This window comes from Sapajus apella, unplaced genomic scaffold (genome assembly GCF_009761245.1).
Source record: "Sapajus apella isolate SASKATOON/1434 unplaced genomic scaffold, GSC_monkey_1.0 scaffold71, whole genome shotgun sequence".
Taxonomy (NCBI): Eukaryota; Metazoa; Chordata; class Mammalia; order Primates; family Cebidae; genus Sapajus; species Sapajus apella.
In genome coordinates this window covers 1,293,564-1,319,295 of record NW_022437011.1, presented here as the reverse complement: position 1 = coordinate 1,319,295, position 25,732 = coordinate 1,293,564, and the positions used below count along the sequence as shown (strand labels likewise).

General features: G+C 51.1%; 1 protein-coding gene across 21 annotated transcripts in view; it reads left to right on the top strand.

Annotated features, from left to right (window-relative positions):
- The window catches only part of TCOF1 (treacle ribosome biogenesis factor 1), a 43,219-nt gene that overhangs the window by 4,540 nt on the left and 12,947 nt on the right, over positions 1 to 25,732 (top strand). For 4 of the 21 annotated variants that reach the window (XM_032250211.1, XM_032250206.1, XM_032250220.1 and 1 more), the window contains 17 exons: positions 1,746 to 1,885; positions 5,166 to 5,239; positions 6,176 to 6,362; positions 6,989 to 7,062; positions 8,580 to 8,807; positions 10,694 to 10,906; positions 11,115 to 11,303; positions 11,450 to 11,689; positions 11,872 to 12,066; positions 12,513 to 12,719; positions 12,912 to 13,157; positions 13,250 to 13,447; positions 15,757 to 15,894; positions 16,081 to 16,245; positions 16,377 to 16,580; positions 19,879 to 20,004; positions 25,085 to 25,271. In XM_032250211.1, coding sequence (XP_032106102.1) covers positions 1,746 to 1,885; positions 5,166 to 5,239; positions 6,176 to 6,362; positions 6,989 to 7,062; positions 8,580 to 8,807; positions 10,694 to 10,906; positions 11,115 to 11,303; positions 11,450 to 11,689; positions 11,872 to 12,066; positions 12,513 to 12,719; positions 12,912 to 13,157; positions 13,250 to 13,447; positions 15,757 to 15,894; positions 16,081 to 16,245; positions 16,377 to 16,580; positions 19,879 to 20,004; positions 25,085 to 25,271 — 3,011 coding nt within the window. Of the gene's footprint in view, positions 1 to 1,745; positions 1,886 to 4,990; positions 5,089 to 5,165; positions 5,240 to 6,175; positions 6,363 to 6,988; positions 7,063 to 8,579; positions 8,808 to 10,693; positions 10,907 to 11,114; positions 11,304 to 11,449; positions 11,690 to 11,871; positions 12,067 to 12,512; positions 12,720 to 12,911; positions 13,158 to 13,249; positions 13,448 to 15,756; positions 15,895 to 16,080; positions 16,246 to 16,376; positions 16,581 to 19,878; positions 20,005 to 20,567; positions 20,973 to 25,084; positions 25,272 to 25,732 lie in introns of those variants that run through there. The other 17 variants (XM_032250219.1, XM_032250218.1, XM_032250215.1 and 14 more) reach the window with 11 other exon arrangements.

Genomic DNA, 25,732 nt, shown 5'->3' with positions numbered 1-25,732 from the left:
AGGACGTGAAGATCTATCCCGTGAGGAATGGTGCAGTGTATAGAATTGCCTTAGATGAAAAGGAGGCAGGTGAGGGATGTGAGGGACCGCTGCACATCTTTGAGGACCAAGAGTAGTACATTCTCTGAGGCCCTGGATACAGAAGTGGGCCCGAAATGGACCTGCTTTAGGAAGACAGGTTTCAGCTCCTGAATATAAGGACTTGATCATCAGAGCTGTCTAAAAATGAGGTAGGCTACAGTGGAGGTAATGAGCTCCCTGTCATTAGAGGTGTGTAAACAAAGGCAGGAATGGTGTGGAAGGGATTACAGCCTCTAGTAGAGAGCTAAGATCATTGAAAACCCTGTCAGCCCTCAGTTCTTGGCTGTCCTCTGCTGCTGAGGAGGGCTTGGAGCACAGGGCCTCTCTGACTTGCCCAGATGTGTGGGTGTTACTCGTAGTACTGCCCCTCCCCAAAAAACTGCTTCAGTGAGCTGTTCTGTACACCCTTCCCCGCCACTGGCCCCTTCTATGGGTGAGGGGTGATGAGTGGGACAAGGACCTCACACCCACCACAGGCAGCCTAGCCTAGCAACTCCTGGCAGAGTTCAAATCCAGCAACTAGCTGTATAGCCTTGAGTGGGTTTCTTCGCCTCTGTGAGTCTGTGTCTTCATCTATAAAATGGAAATAATGATAGCAATGATCTCATTGCATTATGAGGGTTAGACACAGTGGTCTATATAAAGCACTAAAACTACTGATTGGAGGCTTCCCCCCCTGCCCCAGTATTTATTGAGCACCTACTACAATGTAGGCAATATACTTGATGTAGCTGGGAACAAACCAGAGAAAAATTCCGTGCTCAACATTTTTGTTGGGGGAAAAGAGGCAGAATAAATTGATACGTGTTAAAATGAAACCTGTTTTTAACATGTGAATCCTGACAAGTGGCTTTCCTGGGAACAAGGAACCCAAGTAGCATATCCCAAGCTGTGACAGAGCAGTGTCCATCGCGGCTGGGAAACCTGGGGCCTAGACAGTGACTCCCTGGGATGGGGGTCAATGGGGTGAAACTTGCAAGTCCAGGGGCTCAGCCATCTAGGTGCTTATCCTACCCATGCCCCAGACTTTCTTTGCCCTGAGCAAGCCACTTAGTTGTTTAGTTTTTGAGACATTTGCTAGACACTGAGGATGCTGTAGTGAGCTGCCAGCTGCCCCCTCCCTGGGCCTTTCTGTGTAGGGGAGGAGACTAGGAAGTAAGTAAAATAATAGGAGATAGAGAAAAGCGCTGAAGAAAACGAAACAGGATGACAGGGCAGAGCATGCCTTGGCGGGGGGCAATCATCGAGGACCTCTCTGGGGAGGCTACATTCAAGTTGAGACATGAAGGACAAGGATGTGGGCAGTCTTCCCAGAAGGCACAGCACTCACAGCACGTTCTGCAGGAGGAAGCGCCTGGGTGGTTCTGTGAGGTGCCTGCATGGGTCAGTTCCTATCACAGAGACTGGTAGTTGCTGCAGCTGGTGTATAACATTATCCAGCATTCCTGATTATTTTAAAGACTAATCAAGAATTGTAAAAGCACTTTATGAATTGAGTGAAAATGTGGAATACAAAATTGTGTCTATACGGTGTTTTCACCACTGTTTACATTCCATGCACATTGCCATTAAGAGCTGGAAGGATGCGGGAAGGTCTGTGTAGTCAAATCTTGTGGAGTTGTTCTGTCACCCAGTTGGTATAGACAGTCACCCTTGTCCTGCAGAACCTCAGAGCTTGGCCGGAAGCGGAAGGCAGAGGAAGATGCGGCACTACAAGCTAAGAAGACCCGTGTGTCGGACCCCATTAGCACCTCAGAGAGCTCGGAAGAGGAAGAGGAGGCAGAAGCCGAAACCGCCAAAGCCAGTAAGAGCCTTGCAGCTTTGGGAACAGGCGATGGAATACTGATTGTTCTAGGGCAGAGTCTACCTCCAGCTTCTCTTATCACTAGAAGACCTAAAAGATCTTGGGAAGAAGGTTGGGAGGGCACCATGTGTCTATTACAGTATTTATTTCAGCCCTTCCTCTGTGCCAGGCATTGTTTCTCCAGGCTCTAGCGATGCGAGGCCAAACCAAAACAGCAAGATGGCCTCTTCAGTCTCATTTGGTGTTCATACAGTGGGGCCCAGGAGCTGCCCTGTTACAGGCTCCCAGGTGATTCTTACTAGCTGGAAAGAAGACACACGTTCAGAAGTAGTGCTCGCGGGGTTTCAGAAGGCAGCTAGTGGACACCTTTTCTGTGTGACCTGTGGGATGCTTCAGGAATTGCTGATCTTGTTGTTCTTTTCGGATTGTACCCATTAGCACTGGAAGGCTGTACTGGGTGCTGGTTTTACACCATTTGCAGAAGTAACTCAGTCAAAGCTTTACAGCCCCTTCTTCCCCCAGGTCCCAGGGCTCCTTGTGCTTTCACCAACAGCAGCCATAACTCTACAGAGGAATTGCTATGTCTCATGTGCATTGTAGTACCTTTTTTTGCTTACGTTGAAGAAAAATCTCTTAATATTTATTTTTTATTTTTCAAGATGAGGTCTCGCCATGTTGCCCAGACTGGTCTTCATTTCCTGAGCTCAAGCAGTCCTCCTGCCTTAGCCTCTTGAGTAGCTGGAATTATATGCACATACCACCATGCCCAGCTTCCTGAGCCTGCTTTCAAAGATGTTTGAGATCATACTGGATATATATTTTATTATTATTTTTTTGAGATGGAGTTTTACTTTTGTCATCCAGGCTGGCGTGCAATGGCACGATGCTAGCTCAGAGCAACCACCACCTCCTAGGTTCAAGTGATTCTCCTGCCTCAGCCTCCCGAGTAGCTGGGACTAGGCATATACCACTACGTCTGGCTAATTTTGTGGGGTTTTTTTTGTTTTGTTTTGTTTTGTTTTTAAAGAATGGATGGAGTTTCACGACGTTGGCTAGACTTATCTCAAACTCCTGACCTCAGGTGATCCACCCACCTCAGCCTCCCAAAGTGCTGGGAGGCATGAGCCACTATGCCCTGTATATATATATATATTGCTTAATTTTATATTAGAAATGCAAAATGAGTTTACTTTGAGCTGTTCAAGAGCATATAGAAGAAAAATGAAAGTTTTCTTGTTCCCCTACCCTGCTCCCCATCATTCCTAAGTGCATCTCCCGGTAGGTAGCCTTTAAAACTTCCTCCTTTGCCTCTATGGTCATTCAGACATGTATTCATACATGCATATATACAGACCTGCATGCTACTTGAAACAGAAATGGTAAAATATCATACTGATTGGCTATTTGATATTAATCAGTTTTATAAGCTGTGATAATGGAACTGTAATTATACTTTTTTTTTGTTTGGGGCTTTTTTCTTTCTTTCTTTTTTTGAGATAAGGTCTTGCTGTGTTGCCTAGGCTGACCTTGAACTCCTGCCCTCAAGTGGTCCTCCTGCCTCAGTCTCCTGAGTATGTAATTTTTTATATATATGTATATGTATATATATATTTTTTTTAGATGGAGTCTCGCACTGTCACCCAGGCTATAGTGCAGTGGCGCGATCTTGGCTCATTGCAGTCTCCGCCTCCTGGGTTCAAGCAATTCTCCTGCCTCAGCCTCCCGAGTAGCTGGGACTACAGGCATGCGCCACCATGCCCAACTAATTTTTTTGTATTTTTAGTAGAGCTGGGGTTTCACCATGTTGGCCAGGATGGTCTCAATCTCTTCACCTCGTGATCAACCCGCCTTGGCCTTCCAAAGTGCTGGGATTACAGATGTGAGCCCAGCGCGCCCGGCCGTAATTATATTTTTTAGAAAGTCCCCGTTGGGGTGGGCCTGGTGGCTCACCCCTGTAATCTCAGCACTTTGGGAGGCCAAGGTGGAAGGATCACTTGAGCCCAGGAGTTAGAGACCAGCCTGGGCAACATAGCAAAACCCTGTCTCTACAAAAAAATTTAAAAATTAGCTAGGCATGGTGGCATGCACCTGTAGTTTCAGCTGCCTGGGAGGCCTGAGGTGGGAGGATTACTTGAGGCCAGGAAGTCAAGGCTGCAGGGAGCCATGACCATGCCACTGCACTCCAGCCTGGGCGACAGACCAGGAGTGTCTCAAAAAAAAAAAAAAGAGTCCTCGTTGGCATCCTAGGCAAAATAGTGAGACTTTGTCTCTGTGAAAAATAAGAAAATTAGTTGGTATGGTGGCATGCAGTGGTAGTCCCAGCTATTTGGGAGGCTGAGGTAGGAGGAGCACGTGAGCCCAGGCATTGGAGGTTGCAGTGAGCTATGAATGTGCCACCGTACTCCAGCCTGGGCAGCAGAGCAAGACCCTGTCTCAAAAAGGAAAAAAAAAAAAAAAAAGTCCTCATTGAGAGAAACATGCTGAAGTATTTGTGGGCAACATGATAGGATATCAGGCATTGTCTTCAAAATAATGCTTTGGGGAAGGATGGATGAGATAACAGAAGAGATGAGAAGTTGCTAATGGTTGGAGCTGCCTGGTTCTTCCTGTCTACTTATGAATGTTTTTAAAATTTTCCATAATTATAAAAAGAGAGAGATGGAATGAAGTGCCAGGAAAAGAATTAGATCATGCTATTCACCTCAGCAACATTCTCCTTAACAATAAGAAATCTAAGATTTATGTAGACAATACTCTGATATAAAAGCACTGAGAATCAGTGAATGTCAATATGTAACAGGGCCCAGGTGGCATGGTTCAGCTACCTCTCCACTGAGAAGCCATTTGAATTCCAGGCAACTTTCTCTGTGGACCTGGGGCTGGCTGCCTGCCTGCCTGACCACTGCCCCTTCTTCCTGAGCAGCTTTCAGGGCTACAGTGTGGTAGTCTGTGTGAATGGTACTCACTGCAGTGTGCAGTGTCTACTAGGCAGTCCTTTTCCCTCCAGGGGTCTCAACATCTCATGCTGCAGGGGAGTTGGGAATCCATCAGGGATGCAGACACGTAGCTTCATGTTACCATCCTCTTGTCTCTTGCTTCTGGTAGACCTGGCTGATGCATCATAGCACTCATTCCCACAAGTCTGGGCTTAGTGTCAGATCCTCATGCCAGCACCAGGCAGCCAATACCAATTGAATTGTTAGGTGAGATGAAACCTGTTTGCCATTCATAGATGAGAAAAGCTCATCTGGCTCCTTTAGCAGATATTTGTTTCTTGCAGCCCCAAGACCAGCATCTACCAACTCCTTAGTCACGGGGGCAGACTTGACATCAAGCATGAAAGAGAAAGCCAAGGTGAGTGGGACTGCCTTTTAAGCTATTGCCTATGGGATTTGAAGTGCCTGGTAGGGGATAGTCTTCTGTGTCAGAGAAGGATAGGGCTTGAGTAATTGCCCTACCTGTATTCAGATCTCAACCTGTGTCCCCAGCTGTGGGATCTTAGTGAGTCCCTTCACCTCTCTGGGCCTCAGTTTACTTTTCTATAAGATGAAGGTGATGCCTGCTGCAGTGGGCCGCTGGGCACATTCTACATCTGGGATAGGCGATTTCTTTCCTCTTTCATCCCTGGATTCACCTTTCACTCAGCAGAGCTTGACTAATAGCTGTTACCTTCCAGGCACTGTGCTAGGTGTGGAGGCACTGTAGTGCTCAAGACACCTGTGATTCTGAAACTCTAAAAGCATTTTCCAAACTGGAAACTGCACAGAAAACAGGATGCCATTTTCTGATAATCCAGAAAGCAGAGTTAAAGACATACATGTATAAAGAATTGTGCCTCTGCAATTGCCTGGAGCATTAGCAACAGGATCTCAAAGTAATATGAAATAATGGTAAGATCAACAAACTGCTACTCAGCAGTTAGTGAATAACTACCATGTCCCAAGAACTGTGATTCTGTTCTCTCAACACCTCTGGTGAGAGGAGGTACTGTTTTTAGCCTCACTTTATTTATTTATTTATTTTTATTTTTATTTTTTTAAGACAGGTTTTTACCATGTTGGTCAGGCTGGTCTTGAACTCCCGATCTCAGGTTATCCGCCCGCCTTGGCCTCCAAAGTGCTTGGATTACAGGCGTGAGCCTCACTTTAAAGATGAGGAAACAGATTTAAGGGGTAGTTTACCCAAATTTATACAATTAGGAAGCGGTAGGATAGGGCTCAGATGGAAGTGGCCTGTGCTCTTAGTTCACCATGCCATACCAGATGTGTCTGCCACTTGTGTTCTCTGTAGGCAGAGACAGAGAAAGCCGGCAAGACGGGAAACTCCATGCCACACCCTGCCACTGGGAAGATGGTGGCCCACCTTCCCTCTGGGAAGTCTCCCAGGAAGTCAGCAGAGCCCTCAGCAAATACTACGTTGGTCTCAGAAACCAAGGAAGAGGTCAGCATCCCAGCTTTTGGAGCTGCTGCCAAGCCTGGTAAGACGCCCCCACCTCTAGGAACCAAGTCCCCAGAGCTTGGGCTGGTAAGGCAGGCCTAGGCATTGCTTTGTTGAGTTCTGGGACATTTCTGGAATTCAAAGGTTTGTCTCCATGACAGCCAGGTTCTTGCACCTTAGACCATTTTCCCTTGCCCTAGATGAGGGAGGGTCAGCTACAGGGACCCGGCCTCAGGCTGAACAGCCCACCTAGTGGTTGGAGCATTTTCTGCTTTATGACTCCTTGGTGAGTTACAGGGACCATTGGCAGCTCGGGGACGAAACTGAAAGGCCCAGCTGGGTTTGCTTCCATTTCCTATATAGAGTAACCATCTCTCCAGCCTGCGTCAGTCGATATGATGGTGTATGGAGGTTCTGTAGACCATCAGGTGCCGGTGTATGTTTGTTGGGTCCCCTTGCAGCCCTTCCCAGGGCTTCAGAGATGTGTGGGAACATAGGAATTGTGATGGTACCCACTTCAGAAGGGGGCTTCACGGCTCAGTGTATGTGAGGGGCGAGTGCTCAGCACCTGGCTTTGATGAGCACCTGGTTTCGGGGAAGGGGCTGGGGAGGGGATGGTGAGGCTGGAAAGGGAGTCCCTCAGTCCCCTCCATGTCCATCTCTCAGGGATGGTGTCAGCGGATCAGGCCGACAGCTCCAGCGAGGACACCTCCAGCTCCAGTGATGAGACAGATGTGGAGGTAATTGCCACCCATCCCTAGGAGTTACCCTCTCCCACGCTGTAACCCTCCCAGGAACCTGGCTAGGGCTTCAGACACCAGTGGGCCCAAATCAGTTCAGCAACTATGGCAGGGTGACCGGGAGCTGGAAAGGCTACAGCCAGGAGGGGCAGGGAGAGGAGCCTGGTGCTACTTGCTGCACTCTGAGTGTGAGAACAGCCCAGGGGTGGGAGAGGGATACCCTCCTGCTTGTGAAACTAGACAAGGCCTCCTGGCAGAGGTGTCCTGGAGCAGGGCCTCGAAACACAGTGGGCTTTACTGGGAAGGAGTATGGAGGAGGTAGGGCATTCCAGACAGGAAGTGGGGCAAGAGCAGGGCCCGGGGCAACAGTGTGGCTATCATGTGGTGTGGCTAGGGCTGCGGCTGCTGAGAGGGTTCTGGGCCCACTGGTGAATGCCAGGCCTAGACACTTGGCTACACTTGGGCAGGACTCTTGGGTCTGTGAACTTTGACCTGGAAAAGGTCCCCCAGGTTACTTTTTTATTGTGTACCAAGGTATCCACAGTTAGAAAGATGTTTTAGAGGGAGAACCAGCACGAGTCAGGGATGAACTGATCTGGGCCCAGGAAACTTTTCACTTTACTGTGATGCCTGCCCAGTAACCCTGTGAAGGCTGAAGCTCACCCCATCTACCCCAGGCCTGGCCAAGGGCCTCCCTCCACCTTTCGTCCTCACCTTTGGGCCCTGGATACAACCAGCCATAACTGGCAAGGACACCCCTGGCCTTGCCAAAGGAAAGGAGACCACTCCCAGCCCTCCATAAACACGCAGCCTCAATGGGCTGAAAGCTATGCAGAGCTCCAGTAGTAGATGTCCCAGAAACCCAGGGCTGCAAGGGGTCTGATGGATCTTGGAGGTGGAAGTAGGGCACTGATTGCCTGGGAAATGTGTGAATTGTGGAAGTCTAGGAAAGATCTCACAGAAGGAAGGAAGGAATTTGCCCAAGGTGTCTAGCAAGCCAGGGGCAGGCGTGGTGTTCACATCTTGAACTCCTGGCTCTCAGGATGGGTACCATAATCAGATACTTGAGTTTAAGGATGAGCTCTCCTGATTGAGAGACGTGGCCCCTCTCTTAGGCTGAGACCTCTGTGTGCCAGCTGGGAGACAAACATAATGGTTTCGAGATCTGTCCCAAAGTCACGACAGTCTGGGGTTCCAGTGGGGGGCCCTGCCCCTTCATATTGATCATGAGTGATTTTACCCCTTTAAGCTTCTTGTACTTTTCTGGAAAATGGGTCTAAAGCTAATAACTGTCTCAGGGACTTGCATAAAAATCCATTGACATTAGGAAAGAGCTATATCAACTGTTGAAGCACCTGATATAGAAGCTTAGGGGAAACCGTTATTCTTTTTTTTTTTTTTTTTTGAGACGGAGTTTCGCTCTTGTTACCCAGGCTGGAGTGCAATGGCGCGATCGGCTCACCGCAAGGAAACCGTTATTCTATTATTCATTTTCTAATTCCATTCTCCTCTTCCAGGGGAAACCCTCAGTAAAACCAGCCCAGGTCAAAGCCTCAGTTTCTACCAAGGAATCTCCAGCAAGAAAGGCAGTCCCAGCCCTTGGAAAGGTGGGGGATGTGACACCCCAAGCCAGAGGAGGGGCCTTGCCCCCATCCAGCAGGGCCAAGAAGCCAGAAGAGGAGTCAGAGAGTAGTGAGGAGGGGTCTGAAAGCGAGGAGGAGGCCCCTGCAGGGACACCAAGCCAGGTGAGCCCCAGAGGAAGGCTGCCTCTTGGAGGGTCCTGTGGGTCCCCCAGCAGCCTGAGTGCGTGCGCACCTCTGCCACTGGAGTTGGGGAGAGGGAGGGTGGTGGTGTGAAGTTGAAGAGCAAGAACAGCCTGCTTCCCGCAGGGCAGTCCTGCACTCTACTTTGTCTGTGACCAACTTTGCCTCAGTTTCTCTGACTAGTAAATGGGCTGCTGTCCTTGTCCCAGCCAGTCCTGCTGTGAGGGACTTGAGAAGTTTTGATTGCCTGGTCCTCTGGCTTCTCAGGACAAATAAAACCCTGAGCATGCAAATACCACATTGGCTAAAGGGAATCCAGTTCCCTTCCCCTTCTGCTGGGAGCTGTCCGTTGGGTAGTGGGCAGGGTTGCAGCCCCAAGGCTCTGGGTGCATCCCAAGGGCAAGTGAAAGCAATGGAAGTCAGAGCAGGAAGGTGGAAGAGTGGGGGTCACCTACCCAGCCTCATGCCTGGAGCAGGACAAGACGGAGGCATGGAGTAGATAACAGGTCCCTGTGTTAGCTGCTGGCAAATGGTAAAGAGGAAAATGGGGTGGGAGACATAGGAATGGCAACTTAAAACAGTGCTCAGGGCTGGCCTCGGGAGAAGGCGTCTCAGTGAAGACCCGAAGGAGGAAGCACTCTTAAGAAAGTCAATCCAGGCAGCAAGTGCCAAGGCCCTGAGGTGGAAGTAGGACTAGGAATTGGGACAAGTTGATGTTTCCACCCTATCTACAGGGAGCTTTGACTCCTCGGCTCAGTCTACTTTGCAGTGCCTGGGGGCTACCAAGTGTTGCAAGGGTATCCATCTTTGAGAAGGAACACAAATGTGAACTCTTTTTGAGACAGAGTCTCACTTTGTTGCCCAACCTAGAATGCAGTGGTGGCAATCATAGCTCACTGCAGCTTCTCTCCTGAGTGGCTGGGAATATAGGCACACACCTCCACACCCAACTTGTGTGTGTATAGACAGGGTTTCACTGTGTTTCACAGGCTGTGGGCTCAAGCAGTCCTCCCACCTTGGCCTCCCAAGGTGCTGAGATTACAGGTATTAGCCACTGCACCTGGCCATAAATGTGAACTTTTATGTAAAATCCTTCTTCATGTTGGCTCAAAAATTAAAAAAAAGAGCTAGCCAAGCAAGGCCTATCTGGAGCAGCCTGCACCTTCTGCATGGGAAGGTTCTTAGAAGATCAGAGCTGCTGTTTTCTGGGGTTGTTGGCCCAGGGCTGAGCACTCAGGGCCTGCAGCCACCCTACCAAAGCCCCAAGGCAGTGCAGAGCCCACAGAGGAAATGGGGCCATGGGTGGAAACGTTGCTCCATGAGGCTGAGGATGGGTTTTCCAGGGGTTCTGCTGCTGTCCACATGCATAAAGTCCAGCAAGGGCCTCCCTCAGACCCATCCCCATTTTCAGACAGCCTCTCCATTCCTCCATTCTTCCCTGGGCCTTTACACACCCCCTCCCCACAGCCCAGTCAGATGCTCCCGACAAGCCAGCACCTGTGCCTCCAGAGCTCTCTGGCCCGTGGGAGCCCAGTAGGGGATAGGTTGTAACAAACCAATGTGCTGGGGCAGCCCAGGGGCATCAGGGAGAACCATGTTAAGGAAGTGGTATCTCTTAAGGAGCCACAGGCTAAGGAGGCAGTGGCCAAGTGAAATGGAACAGGGGGCATGAAGGCTCCAGGGGTGAGAGAGTGTGAAGCTGATTTTTGAGAAACCAGGAGGCCAGTGTGGCCAAAGTGTCAGTCAAGGTGGGAGTGGGGATGGAAACAGGGGGTTCTTAGGAGCCTTATTAAGGCCTCTGGACTTTATCCTGAAGACATCACCAGAGAATTTTCACAAGCAAGGGAACAAACTTCTTTTTTCACTAGGTAAAGGCCTCTGAGAAAATTCTCCAGCTCAGAGCTGCCTCTGCCCCTGCCAAGGGGACCCCTGGGAAAGTGGCTGCCCCAGCACCCCCTGGGAAGGCAGGGCCTATAGCCTCCCAGGCCAAGGCAGGGAAGCCAGAGGAGGACTCAGAGAGCAGCAGCGAGGAGTCATCTGACAGTGAGGAGGAGACATCAGCCGCCAAGGTCCTGCTTCAGGTAAGGAGGAGGGAGACATGCCGCCAGGCCCCTCCCCAGAAGGCCTTCTCAGGACCTTTTCTCCCATTCAGGCGTGCCTCAGACCCCAGCCACTTACTCCCCTCTCACTGTGGCAACATGTGCCCTATCTCGTCTTCTGTACCTAGTGTCCTGTGTCTCCTCACACGTCTGTCCTCTGAGCTGTGTTCCCTTGTTTCTCCATGTGAAGGCCTCAGCAAAAACCCCTCAGGTCAAAGCTGCCTCAGCCCCTGCCAAGGAGTCCCCCAGGAAAGGAGCTGCCCTGGTGCCCCCTGGGAAGACGGGGCCTGCAGCTGCCAAGGCCCAAGCGGTGAAGCGGGAGGAGGACTCGGAGAGCAGCAGCGAGGAGTCGGACAGTGAAGAGGAGGCACCTGCTCAGGTGAGGTAGAGGGAACGGGTGGAGAGCAGCCACGTGCCTGGGCCCCAGCACCTGCATGAGTGTGGCCACCTTTGCTGCATCCTGCTCCTGTCTCCTCACACATGGACCCCCCAGGCTCTCTCCTCTCATCCTGTTTCTCCCTCCAGGCGAAGCCTTCAGGGAAGACCCCCCAGGTCAGAGCTGCCTTGGCCCCTGCCAAGGAGTCCCCCAGGAAAGGGGCTGCACTGACACCCCCTGGGAAGACAGTGCCTGCCCCGACACCCCCTGGGAAGATAGGGCCTGCAGCCACCCAGGCCCAGGCGGGGAAGCGGGAGGAGGACTCTGGGAGCAGCAGTGAGGAGTCGGACAGTGACGAGGAGGCACCTGCAGCCATGAGCACAGCTCAGGTGAGGTTTGAAGCTGCCCTGCACGGCCTGTGCCCTGCGGAAAGGCCTCCTGCAGGCTTGCCTTTTCCTCTCTGAACCTAGAGCCTTGTGCAGCTGGCTTCGTTTCCCCTCCTCCCACCTACATCTTCACTCACTTTCTCCTTTTGGACTCCCACCCTGATCTTGTCCTGTGTGTCTCCCAGGTGAAGCCCTTGGGGAAAAACCCCCAGGTGAGACCTGCCTCCACTGTGGGCACGGGGCCCTTGGGGAAAGGTGCCAGCCCAGTGCCACCTGGGAAGGTGCCACCTGGGAAGAGGAAGGAGGACTCGGAGAGCAGCAGTGAGGAGTCGTCAGACAGTGATGATGGAGAAGTGCCCATAGCTGTGGCCCCAGCTCAGGTGAGGCCCCTTTCTGTAAGGTTCTTTTCTCCCCTCAGAGTGGTGCCACCTGTGGGCCTCCCAGCCTCACACTTGAACTCTGTCATCTTGGTCTTTTTGAGACAGAGTGTTGCTCTGTCGCCAGGCTGGAGAGCAGTGCGCCATCCCGACTCACTGCAACCTCCGCCTCCCGGGTTCAAGCATTTCTCCTGCCTCAGCCTCCCGAGAGTAGCTGAGACTACAGGCTCCCGCCACCTAGCCCAGCTAGTTTTTTTATTTTGTAGTAGAGACGGGTTTCATCATGTTGGCCAGGATGGTCTCGATCTCTTGACCTCATGATCCGCCCACCTCGCCTCCCAAAGTGCTGGGATTACAGGACTGAGCCACTGCACCTGACCCTTGGTCTCTTAATATCTGTACACACTTACTCTGGGCTCCCTCTCCTGATCCTGTGTATCTCACTCCAGGAAAAGTCCTTGGGGAAAATCCTCCAGGCTAAACCTGCCTCAGGTCCTGCCAAGGGGCCCTTGGGAAGGGGGCCTGCCCCAGTGCCCCCTCAGGAGGCAGGGCCTGTAGCCATCCAGGTCAAGGCTGAAAAGCCCACAGAAGACTCAGAGAGCAGCGAGGAGTCGTCAGACAGTGAGGAGGCACCAGCAGCCATGACTGCAGCGCAGGTGAGGCCTGGGGAAGGAGGCTGCCACATGGCCTGATCTGTCACACCACAATCAGCCCCACGGAGAGCTGTGCTCCCTCAGGCAGAGCATGGGTTTTGGCTGGTGGGGCAGAACAGCAGTGGGAATCCACCTCAGAGCCAACTGGAGACTGAGTTCTGGAACCTTCTCCAGCCTCTCTTTGTGTCCCCTCAGGCAAAACCAGCTCTGAAAGCTCCTCAGACCAAGGCCTGCCCAAAGAAAACCAATACCACTGCATCTGCCAAGGTCACCCCTGTGCAAGTGGGCACCCAAGCCCCCCGGAAAGCAGGAACTGGGACTTCAGCAGGCTCATCCCCAGCTGTGGCCTGGGGTGCCCAGAGACCAGCAGAGGACTCTTCAAGCAGTGAGGAGTCAGATAGTGAGGAAGAGAAGACAGGTCCTGCAGTAACCATGGGACAGGTGAGGCCTGTGTTTTCTGGGCGGGCCTCAGGGCCACCCGTACGTGGTCCTTTGGACTCCTGGAGACACCTCTCTTCCACTTGTCATCCCAGGCGAAGTCTGTGGGGAAAGGCCTCCAAGTGAAAGCTGCCTCAGTGCCTGTCAAGGGGCCTTTGGGGCAAGGGACTGCCCCAGTACTCCCTGGGAAGACGCAGCCTTCAATCACCCAGGTGAAAGCTGAGATGCAGGAAGACTCTGAGAGCAGTGAGGAAGAATCAGACAGTGAGGAGGCAGCCGCGACTCCTGCACAGGTGAGGCCTAGAAGGAGCAGGCCTATCCGACCCATACCTGTTCCTGAGGACGGGCTTGTCTGGGGCTGGTCTTGCCCCAACGTGTGCAGAAGCCTCGGGTAGCCTCAACACAGCCTCCTTCCCTACCTTTCATTCCATGTCGCCTCTTGGCCATCAGAGCTCCAGGGTCTCTGTCTTGTTTGCCTTTTGAGCTCCCGTTGATTTGATTCCCTATGATTTCCATGAGCTCTGGAGTTCCCACCCTGCCAGATGTTGCCCTGGGCTGGGACTGCTGAGGTCCTGTTCCTCAGGGAAGTCCTGTCTCCAAGAAGGTTGGACACAATCTTCAGCATGGAGTGATGGGGTTGAGACAGAGGGTGTGAGCCTGGGCTGCACACTGACAGGTGAGAGCATCTAGGGCTTTTACAGGAGGTGGCAGCATCTGAACCATGGGATGAAAGAGTTGGGCAGGGAGAGTGTTCCAGGCAGAGGAAGCAGTCTCTGTGAGGCTAGGGGATGGGAGAGTGCCTGGGTTGGGTGCCTTGCCACAGGCAGCACATTGTGGTAGGATGGATGGCAGGGGTTTAGAGCCAGACCACGTGGGTGCAAGTCTCAGCCCCAAGCCCTGGCAAGTGCTGTAAGCCATCAGAGCCTCTGCTTACTCTTCTGTAAACTGGAAATCAGCCCTCACAGGTTTGGGTGAGAATTTAGGTGAGATTTCACCTGCCACACCCAGCAAAGGACCTGCACACAGCAAGCTGTCTCTGTCACCCTGAGGAGGGACCAGGCTAATGTGGACCAGATCAGGAGTGAGGTCTCCCAGCCTGGAAGAGCTGAGAGATGGCTTACTCCCTGCACTCACCCACCCACTGTTTATTGTTTTTAATTGTCATTCTATTTTTTTCTATAACCATTCAGAAATTAGTCATTTCTTTTTTCTCTGTACCAGAGCACATATTTCTACCAATTTTTTTGTCCCCCTCTCATTGTTGACTTGTGGGACCCCAAGTTCCTAGGATTCCTCCACTGAGGTTTTTAAGCTCTGCAGGGGCCCCTTCCAGAGCCTCCTCTCATCTTTCCCAAACTGCAGGCACATTTCAGACCCAGTGCCTTACAGAGTTTTATTGTGCAGATCACTTAAATATTTATCTTCCCTTCTGACCCTCCCACCTGTACCATGAGGTGCCTGTTTTTTTTTTTTTTTTTGATTTTTGAACCATGGACTATTTCAAAGTAAGCTGTTTAATTTCCAAATATCTGGGATTACCCAGGTTTCTTTTTGTTGATTTCTAATTTAATCACATTGTGGTTGGAGAACATATTTTGTATGATTTTAATCCTTTTTTGTGTATTGAGACTTGTTAGGTCAAGTTAGTCTTTGTGTCTTATTTCTTGTGAAAAACATGACTCCCCTCTGGAGGACTTATGTGCTTTGCTGATGAGCACCTTGGCCTTAGTCATACTTGGTCCACACTGTGGGGAATCTCTCTTCTTGAAGTCCTGATTCTTCACCTCACTTGACCTCATGTGTTTGAGGAATTCTGGGGATGGGGGTGTTTTCTGAAGCTGACCAGCTACCACCCCTGAGTGAGGCAGGGGCCTTGAGATGCTGCCAGATTCCTCATTCCGTTTCATATTAGGCTTGCTATCATTACTGTCAAGAATCTTACTCTGGGAATTCCCCTCTTTCTTGCTCTTCTATTTGTTGGAGTCCCTGACAGGCCTTTTGGGGTTCTCTGGATGTTGGTTAAGACTAGGTTAAGCTGAAGAAAACCTTGAACAACAAGTATCTTGTTCTGCCGTGGCTGCTTGAGCTCCATCACACATCTGAGCCCTGTCAGTACTGGAATGCTCCAGCTACCCTCGGCATTCCATTTAGCCTGGAGGAGGAAGAGACATGTTTCTGACCTGTTATGGCACCCGACTTAGGTTCCATGAACCAGAATTTAATGACATGGCCACCTAGCTGAAAGGGAGCCTGGAAAACATCTTTGTTTTGGGTAGCCTTGTGCTTAGCTAATGCTAAGGAAGGCATGCACAATTATGAGTGTGTGTGTGTGTTATGTTCCAGACATCATGTTAAACTCTGAATCTCATATTTCGTCTTCACAATAACCCATGTAGGTGGGCCTTATTATTATCCCCTTTTGATAGAGGATGGAACTGAGGCCCACTGAGGTCAAGTGATGTGCTCAGGTTCATACAGCTATTGCATAAAGGAGCCAGAATCCAGACTTGGGCTTGGGCCCCAGCTGTAGAGTCTGTGTTCTTGGCTAGCTGCTTTTCTCTATCTCACCTTCTCCCTGCTTCATTCCCTTTTTTCCACTCAGGTGAAAAACTCAGTAAAAAAAACCCAGGCCAAAGCCAACCCAGCTGCCACCAGAGCATCTTCAGCGAAAGGGACAATTTCAGCTCCTGGAAAAGTTGTTGGTGCAGCTGCTCAAGCCAAACAGAGATCTCCAGCCAAGGCAAGTGGGGACAGAAATCACAGGAGGTGTGGAGGGTTGGGGCAGACAGGAGGACCACTCACTGACCCCAGCCTGCAGAAGGGCCCTGCATGGGCAGGTCACCCACCCAGAGTTGTACTGTGGTGGGGAGTGGGACCAGAAAGGAATCGCTTCCACCTCCAATACCATTATCCCCCTGCAATTCAGGTAAAGCCACAAGCAAGAAACCCCCAGAACAGTGCCGTCTTGGTGAGGGGCCCAGCATCTGTGCCACCTGTGGGAAAGGCAGTGGCCCAGACAGGACCAGAGGAGGACTCAGGGAGCAGTGAGGAGGAGTCGGACAGTGAGGAGGAGACAGAGATGCCAGCTCGGGTAAGCTGGAGAGGAGTAGGGGGAGAGCATCCCCTACATGGGATATAGCCATCTTTGCTGCATCTAGCTCCTGTTTCCTCACATGTTCGCCCTCTGGGCTCTCTCTTCCCTCATCCTATTTCTCACTCCAGATGAAGCCTTCAGGGAAGAGCCCCCAGGTCAGAGCTGCCTTGGCCCCTGCCAAGGAGTCCCCCAGGAAAGGGGCTGGCCCAGCACCTCCTGGGAAGACAGGGCCTTTGACCGCCCAGGCGGGGAGGCAGAAGGATGACTCAGAGAGCAGCAGTGAGGAGTCAGACAGTGATGGGGAGGCACCGGCAGCTGTGACCTCTGCCCAGGTGAGACTTGCCAGGCCTCCGAGCCACCAACACCCACTCCTCAGTTAGAACTGGGGTTTAGAGTGGGGCGGATCACTTGAAGTCAGGGGTTCAAGACCAGTCTGCCAATGTGGTGAAACCCCGTCTCTACTAAAAATATAAAAATTAACTGGGCATGGTGGCAGGTGCCTATAGTCCCAGCTACTTGGGAGGTTGAGGCACGAGAATCCCTAGAACCTGGGAGGTAGAGGTTGCAGTGACCCGAGATCACCCCATTGCACACCAGCCTGGGCAATTGGAGTGTGACTATCTCAAAAAAGAAAAAAAAAATGAAAAACCAGGGTTTAGGGCCAGGTGAGGAAAAGGAAGGCCAGGTTAAGGCTTAAGGCTCCAGCTTCACCATGTCCTCCTCCCTCTGCTGTCATCCACATCTCCTTAGGTAAAACCTGCTATAAAAACCCCTCAAACCAAGACTTCCCTAGCTAAAAGTGTCTTGGATCTAGATCGAGGTCCAGGTCTCCACCAGCCCCCAAGCTAGGCAAGTATCTCCCATCACGGGACATGAGACCAAGAATCTAAATGCTAGTTATTGTGCATACATTAATACAAGATGACTCTCCCAGTCAGAGTCCCAAGGAAGCTTGGAGTGTAGCCCTGAGGCACTGGGGAGATGGAGGAAGTCACATCCCTCACATTGGCCTTGGGGGTCTCACATAGGCAGGTGTATCTCCTCAGGCAGGGCTTGTCTAACTTAGTGTAAAGCCTGGGCCCTGGAGAGTGGGGAGAAAGAAAACCTGAACGATTCCCTAGGTCTGCGTGCAGAAGGCAGCGAGATGGCTAAATCCTACAGAAGTGTAGGGTGACAGGCTCCAGCACTGGCAGGCTCAGATGTGTGATGGAAATGACTGATGCAGGCCTGGCAGAAATGATGGATGTCAGGAGAGACAGTAGATAGTGGTAGCAAGTAGGGCACACTGGGGAGCCCTTGCCCCATCCAGAGGGACAGTTCTATCGGCTTCAGCCAGTTGTGACTGTGGAAATGTACCCTCTGTGTGGCCACATCTTCCCTTTCTTAAGGGAAGCTGGAAGTCACTGTGCTAGGCCGAGCTCCATAACCTCTTAGATTTCTGTTTTCTTCATGAGTAAAACAAGCACCAAGATGAACACTCCCTAGCCCTAACCTCTGCCTTTGATACACCAAACCAACAATGACTGGGGTGAAAGACATTGGCCCTGCACTTAAGGTGCTCACAGTCTGTGGGGCAAGACAGGTGACCAGATTATCACAGTGACCTATTTCAGCTGGTGGTGCTGAAAGGCCACTGAATGGCCAGAAGAGGAGGGGATGATTGAGCTGAGCCTGAAGGATGACCAGACACAAAAGTGGAGAGGGGCCTTCAGTGTGTGCAGAGGGGCTGGGCATGGAGGCGCATAGTCACTGAATGCAGTTGTCCTGCAGGCTGCAGGCCCTCCCAGGTGCTTGTTACTGGTAGATTTATGGAGGGTCTAAAGCCAAACGAAGACATAGGCCCCAGCCATGTTTTGGCCTGTGTAGTTTTTTTTTGTTTGTTTTTATGTTTTCAACAAGTTTCTCTATCCATCGAAATGGCCTAAGCTGCAGGAGAAAGCCCCATTCAAAAGAACTTAAATGGACCAGGCACAGTGGTTCATGCTTGTAATACCAGCACTTTAGGAGGTGGAGGTGGGCAGATCACATGAGGTCAGGAGTTCGAGACCTGCGTGGCTAACATGGTGAAACCCTGTCTCTACTAAAAACACAAAAATTAGCCGGGTGTGTTGGTGGATGTCTGTAATCCCAGCTACTCAGGAGGCTGAGGCAGGAGAATGCTTGAACCTGGGAGGCAGAGGTTACAGTGAGCCAAGATTGTGCCATTGAACTCCAGCCTCGGTGACACAGCAAGACTCCATCTCAAAAACAACAACAACAACAACAACAACAACAAAACATAAAAAAGCTAAAATAAGGGGATTAACTGTCTTATAACGCACGAAGTCCCAGTTTCCAGCGGCTGAAAAGCTGGTTCCTTCAGCTGAGCATCAGTAGTGGCCAGATTTCTTCCATCTCTGTGCTCCACCAGCTTCATGGTCATAGCTGGGCTGCAGCATCTCCTAAAGTGCTGGGGGCAGGCCAGGCACAGCGGCTCACACCTGTAATCCCAGCACTTTGGGAGGCTGAGGCAGGTAGATCACTTGAGGTCAGGAGTTGGAGACAAACCTGGCCAACATGGCAAAACCCTGTCTCTACTAAAAATATATAAAAATTAGCCAGACGGAATGGTGGTACTGGCCTATAATCCCAGCTACTTGGGAGACCGAGGCAAGAGAATTACTTGAAGCCAGGGAGGTAGAGGTTGCAGTGAACCAGGATCATGCCACTGCACTCCAGCCTGGGCAACAGGGTGAAGAGAGCAAGACTCTATCTCAAAAGAAAGACTGAGGGTAGACTTAAGGCTCCTCAGACCTCAGGCTGGACATGCTACCCCTTTAGCCATAGACAAAGTGCTGGTAGTTCCCATGACTAGCTGGGAGGAAGGACCACCCTCCCTGAAGCATGTGGTAGGCGCCACTGAACAGAGTGAAAGTTCTATTAGCAAGGAACACATTGGGGCATGGCTTTAGGAGGCAGCCTGCAGTGTGCATCCGTAGTTGCCCCATTTAAAAATTGGAACTGACAGGTACAGATCTTCCAGCTTCTCTTGAAATTGGAAGCTCAGACAGCCTGGGTCCTACTTTTTTGCTAGGTTGAGTAGTGAAAGGGAGCGCCTCTGCCCCAATAAGGACCACTGAGCTGCCATCACCACCAGCATCTCCACCCTGATCCCTTGAGCCCTCCTCTGCCCTCTGACTGCAGTGCTCACCAGTTCAGCCTCCATCATCATGCCTGCCATAGCAGGAGGGGATGGTAGCTAGTGGAATACTTCTAGGCAGCTCCTGCTTTTAGGAGGTGTTACAACCAGAAGTGAACTGTGCTGGGACCACTGGCTTATGCCTGCAACTTGTCCTAGGCTGCTGTCACCTCTTGTCCACACCTTGGGCCAACAGCCCTACAGCCCTCAGGTTTTAGCTGCATCAAAGTCATATATCCCTTTCAAGTTTGGAGTCACCTCTGGAAGGAGACTAGCAGGGTGGAAGCATGTTTCCAGTGGCTGTGGTGCAGGTCAGGCCAGCAGCTATCCCTGTGCATGTGCAGGAAGGGGCCAAGCTGCCTTCCCTGGAGACCAGAGTGTCTGAGGGTCATTACCTGCTGGTTGTTTCCCCCTCAGCAGATATCCCTCTCCCCCACCATGTGCTTATCCAGGTCTTGTCCCCTCAGAAGGATGGTAACTCCAAACCTGCCAGAAGCAAGACCCTGGTCCCAGCACCTCCAGAGAGGAACATGGAGGGGTCCTCAGAGAGCAGTGAGGAAGAGCTGCTACTGACCCAGGTAGGCCATGCCTTCTCTCTGTAGACGCTCCAAGTACAGAGCTGGGCTGGCAGGCCTTGTGGGAGAGGGCACATCTTTCCCATTGGGAAAATCTTGCCATACTTAAGCAGCACCTCACAGCTTCCAGAGCTCTCTCCTCTATTGTGACATTCATCTGAGCCCTGTGAGGCAAGCAGCAGTGCACAGTTAAACATACAGGCTTCAGAGCCGGGTGGTGTCGGGGCGAAGCCTGGCTCTACCACCCACCGGCTCTATGGTCCTGGGCAGATGCCTTGCCGCTTGTGTGAGGCTCAGCGTTTCAGCCATAAAATGAGGACAGTACCAGTGCCTCCCTCTTTCCTTTGTGTACTGGTGCCAGCACACAAAGTACTTGCCACAGTCCCCTAACTAAGAAAGGGTACCTCTTAACTGTGAGGAGGGCAGGGAATGTTGCCCCATTTGACAGATGGGGAATCAAGCCTTAGAGTTGAAGCAGTTTCCCCAAATTCTCATGATTCATAAGAGGCTGAGGAAAGGTGCAAACACTGGTCCCCTGGCTCCCTACATCTCCGTTTTCTGTTTAGGACTGAGAGTCTTCTCGAATCCTGTGAGCTTTGCCCAGGACCCTCTCAAGTGCCTGTGGCACACCTTCATGCACTCTACTGCACCCAGAGCTTAAGCCACGGTCTTGCCCAGGCTACACCCCCAAGGGTGGGACCAAGTCCACCTTATCTCCCTGTACAGAGGCCCAAGTCAGCCATGCTGGTGTGGTCCAAGCTTCCATGTGAACCCTAGCCCTTCCATCAGACACCATTGCCCTTTGTCCTCCTCTAACCTCAAGCTCCCAGAAGTTTCTGCCAGGTACCTTAGAGCACCCGTTCCCCTCCCAGGACCTAACCACAGATGTTGGAGTCCTGCAATCTCCAGACCAGAGTGGTCTCCTGAACCATCTCCCCTTGAATATCATATACCACCTTTTTTTTTTTTTAATTTTTTTTTTTTTTAAATTTGAGACAGAGTCTTGCTCCGTCATCCAGGCTGGAGTGCAGTGGTGCGACCTTAGCTCACTGCAGCCTCTGCCTCCTGGGTTCAAGCACTTCTCTGCCTCAGCCTCCTGAGTAACTGGGATTATAGGTGTGCACCACCATGCCTGGCTAGTTTTTGTATTTTTAGTAAAGATGGGATTCCCCCATCTTGGCCAGGCTGGTCTTGAACTCCTGACCTCGTGATCCACCTACCTCAGCCTCCCAAAGTGCTGGGATTACAGATGTGAGCCACCACACCACCCTCACATTCTTACCGGTCCATCAATAAGGTCAGATGCTGCTTGCACACCTCCAGCAATAAATAGGGTGCTCACTGCCTCTCTCTTCTCAATAGCACAGATTACAAAAGTAATGAACTACAACTAACATCTGGTAATTCCCTGTGTGGCAGGCACTATGCGGTGCCCTGTATTTGCATTTTTCTGTTTAATTTCCACAACAGCCCCATGAGGGCAGCTCCCTTTGTTACTTGCCTTTTGAGGAACTGGGAATGAGGCTCAGAGAAGTTGAGAGACATGTCCCAGCATCACATGGCTGATGACAAGTGGACAGACCTGGTATTTGAGCCCAGGCTATTCACACTCTGACCTGTTGCCTGGTACTGCCCCAACACTCCCCTGGGCTTGGGCATTGCCCTCTGGCTTGATGTGGAGCCTTTATGAGGCCGCCTGACTCTGAGGGATCCAAACAGCTGGGAGGGAGGGGGCCGCTCTGGCTTTCTCTATGGGGGCGGACTAACACAATTAAAATGAACATCATGCTTAAACTGAACCATTTAATTGGTATGTTAGTCCTGAAGATTCTGGAGTCCCTATTTAAAAAGCAGAAGGAAAAGAAGTCAGCAGTTTATGCATCCCCACAGGAGGATTCAGGGAAGACAGTCATAGCCTGGGGAACTGTAGCCTCTGCCTAACTGAGAGATCTTTAGTTCCTAATCCCTAGTTCACTGATTATGATTATTTTCATTATTGTACATTTACTGAGCACTCTATTGACGGGTTTCAGTCTGATTTTATTATTTAGCCCATCAGTGGGGCAGGGGATTGAGGCCAGGGTGGTGGGCAGAGCCCCAGGCTAGGAGGCAGGGATAGAGACTGTGGCTCCATTCCTAGGCCCCTCACTCTGCCTCCGCCCTTTTGTGCAGAGCAGACCTCAGGCCAGAGTCTGTGCTGTGGCCTGGAATAGCTTCCAGGTTTAAAAGAAAACAAGTATGTGAGATGATGGATGTTAAATAACTTAATTTAGCTATTCTGCAATGTATATGTGTATCAAAACTTCATGTTATATACCACAAATGTATGCAATTTCATTTGTCAGTAATAAAATTTTTTAAGGCTAACTTGTTCCATTATTTTGTCAAAAAGATGTAGGCCCCGCTCTCAGAGTTTTAGGTTGAATCAAAGAGAAAAAAGAAACCTATAAGAAATTAAATCTGGGTGTTAAATTGAGGCCTAGCATAATTGGTTCTAGAAAGAGCTCCAGTCTGGTGCCTGGAGAACTAACTTCTAATCCTGGCCCTGGCACCAGTTTGCTGGTCACCCTGGACAAGGCCACTTGCCTCCTCTGAGCCTCATTCATCTCAATCCCTGGGATAAGACTTCTTGAGTGGGTGGGGTGGACATTGAGGTTCCAGGCCATATCCCCAAAGGGTAGAATTTCTCAGTCTCCTGGGGTGGGGCTGGCCTAGATCTGTTAACCAACCCCTAGGCAGTTCTGAGAGAGATTCTTAGAGGAGTAACACCTTTGTGGTTATGTCCCTTGCCAAGGTCCACAGCCTAGGCCATCAGCCCCCTCTGTGCCCCAGACTTGGCTGGAATTGTAGGCACAGTTAGAATGAGCTCAGCTTTGACAGGAGGGGGTGAACACCATCCAGAAAGCCCCTAGGTGTCAGACCTGCAGGTAGGAAGGGCATCCTTGGGTTCCCTGAGTCCTTATTGCCCACTTCCTACAGGGAGGTACAGCCAAATGTTCAGGCAGTGCCGGTTTTGCTGCTTCACTCCCATGAGTTTTTTTAAACTGACCCCAGAACTGCATTCCTGTGCTTTGCAATTTCCATAGTGCATTAGAACCCCTCCGGTGAATGAACCGAGGCAGGGATTACTCCTAGCCCTTTTATTAAACAGGAAACTGAGGATCACAAAGTTCAGGGGCTTGACCACACAGTGAAGTCATGACAAAGGTGGAATGAGAAGCGGGTCTTCCCCCACACTCTGGGCAAGCTTCACTACCCACCTTTGTGAACTCTACAGACTTGATCCTTGCACTCACATGGTAGGAGTGCAAGGATAATGTACTTGTGCCCTGCCTCAGCCCCCCACAGCCAAGCCCCCTGTACCACCTCCCTCCTACGGCCCAGAGGCCCAGTGGGGTGGCGTGGGCAGGTGGAACTAGGAGGAGGCTTTTGCTGCTGAGCTGCTTTTAACATCCCAAGACGCTATTGTTTGCCTCAGTGGGTTCGTTGCTTCTCTTGTCCCCGACAATCTGTTCCTGTCTTCTCACATATATATAGATCCCCCCTCCCTCAACTGTAAGCCTTCTCCCACTTTCCATCCTTCTCTTTTTTATATCGTGGGAAGGAAGGCTCTGGAAGTGGCAGATCAGAGCAGCCATGGGGGAGGCTATTTGGCAGGGGTAGGAAAGGCCTACTAAGCCCAGCTAAGCTTCCACCCTCAGGCAGGCACCTTTCTGTTTGACTTTTTACTTTATGCCTCTCCACAGTACCTTGCACCCTGAGGAGCCAGGTGTGTTAAGTCAGGTTCTGGAGGTAGGCAGGATGGTACAGAAGCTGGAGACCAGTCCCCACCTGACTCTACTCCTTCCTTAGCCTTAGGCAGCTCCCTCCTCCTGCCCTGCAGCTCTTCACTGGCCAGAGAGGGAACAGAGGCCAAACCAGATCTGACATTTAGGGAATGGAACGTAGACCTAATCAGCTCCCTGGCTCACAACAGTGTGTGTTCTCGTTAGCTGGGGATTTGGGAAAGAAATGAGCCTGTAGATGCCCTTGTGTGCAGTGAACATGTTCAGGGATGCTGTAATTCAAAACCAGACTGGCCTGCAGGATACCAGGGAACTGCTGTTGCTTGCTTTTTCTTTTACTGTTTTATTGGAAAATTTAAAGCATATCTAAAGATAGAATAATGTAAAGAACCCCCACGTGCCATCCCCAGCCTCAACATTAGGAACTCCTGAGCAGGCTCATTTCATGCAAACCCTCCACTCAGTTCCCCAACGCCCCTGGATTACTTTGCAGCCAGTCTCAGATGTGTCAGCTCATTCACCAGGATTTCAGTATGCAGCTCTCAATTATAAGGACTTCTTTTTTTAAGCACAACTGCAATACAATGTCACATCTAAAAAGTTGATCTACCCAGTGCCTATTTCCTCGATTGTCTCATGGAGTTCAGTTAAAGGCCACATACTACATTGAGTTATTAATCCTCTAAGTCTTAAATCTATTGGTTCTTACCCAACCCTTGTTTCTCTTGTGCATTTTTTTGTTGAAGGAACTGAGTCGGTATAGTTGGGGAGCTTCATCCTGAGTCACATATCAGGAGAGCTACATCAGAACCTCTGGGGTGGGGGCAGCTAGACCTCCCCAGGTGAATTGTATATTCTAACTAGGCAGCCCTGGGAAACTGCTTAGACCATCCCCTGCATTCAGCAGGTAACTGTCTCTGAAGCCAGCCAGGGGAAAGAAGGCAGAACTGGACATTCTGGCCTTGGCTTTGCTTCCAGTAGGCACTGTGGCGTTGGGTAGCTCACTTTCCCTCAGAGCATGTGGTTTTCCCACCTGTACAAGGGAGCTGATCCTGCTGACTGTAGGGCCTCACTGTGAGGGTCAGGTGGGCTCCTGTGAGTTGTGAAGTGCTGTGCTGGGTCTTATCAGATGTGTGTGGTGGGAGGGGGCACCCTGGGCAGCTGGAATGGCCTCTGTGCCCAGCTGTCCCCGAGCTCTGTGGACCCCTTGCCTTGTAAAACATTCCCTAACCCCATCATCTCCTTTCCCTGGCCAAGCCTTTAATCACTGGGGGGGTGTTTTGTTTTTGTTTTTCAAGGTGATTAAACCCCCTCTGATTTTTGTCGACCCTAATCGTAGTCCAGCTGGCCCAGCTGCTACCCCCGCACAAGCCCAGGCTGCGAGCACCCCGAGGAAGGCCCGAGCCTCGGAGAGCACAGCCAGGAGTTCCTCCTCTGAGAGCGAGGATGAAGACATGATCTCCGCTACACAGTGCTTGACTCCTGGTGAGCGCAGCCCCTATGAAGTGGTGGGAGGGGCTACCAGCACTGCCCCGTGTTGAGGCCCAGAAGGGACAGGACACTGGCTAAGTCACATAGCAAGGTGTTGGTCAGGAGGGGCTTGGGGCCAGGTCTCTGGGCCCTGCATTGGCCATCCTGATTAGAGCCTCGCTCAGACCTGCAGTTCTGCCAGGGCTTTTTTGTGCCAGCCCCAGGCTTGGAACTCAGACCTGTGCTAGAAGCTGCAGGGACCAGGTTCCTACACAGTCGAAGTAAGAACTCTCTAAAAGTTGACTGAATGTGGACCAGGTAGTCAGGGTGGTAGTGAACTTCCCCTCCTTGGTAGCATGTAAAGTGGGTTAGGCAGTCCTAAGCCAGAGACATTACAGGGAGAGATTTCATCTATCAGCGAGTGACAGGACTAATCTGTGATTCTACCAATGATAGCAGGAAAAGAGTTAATGCTG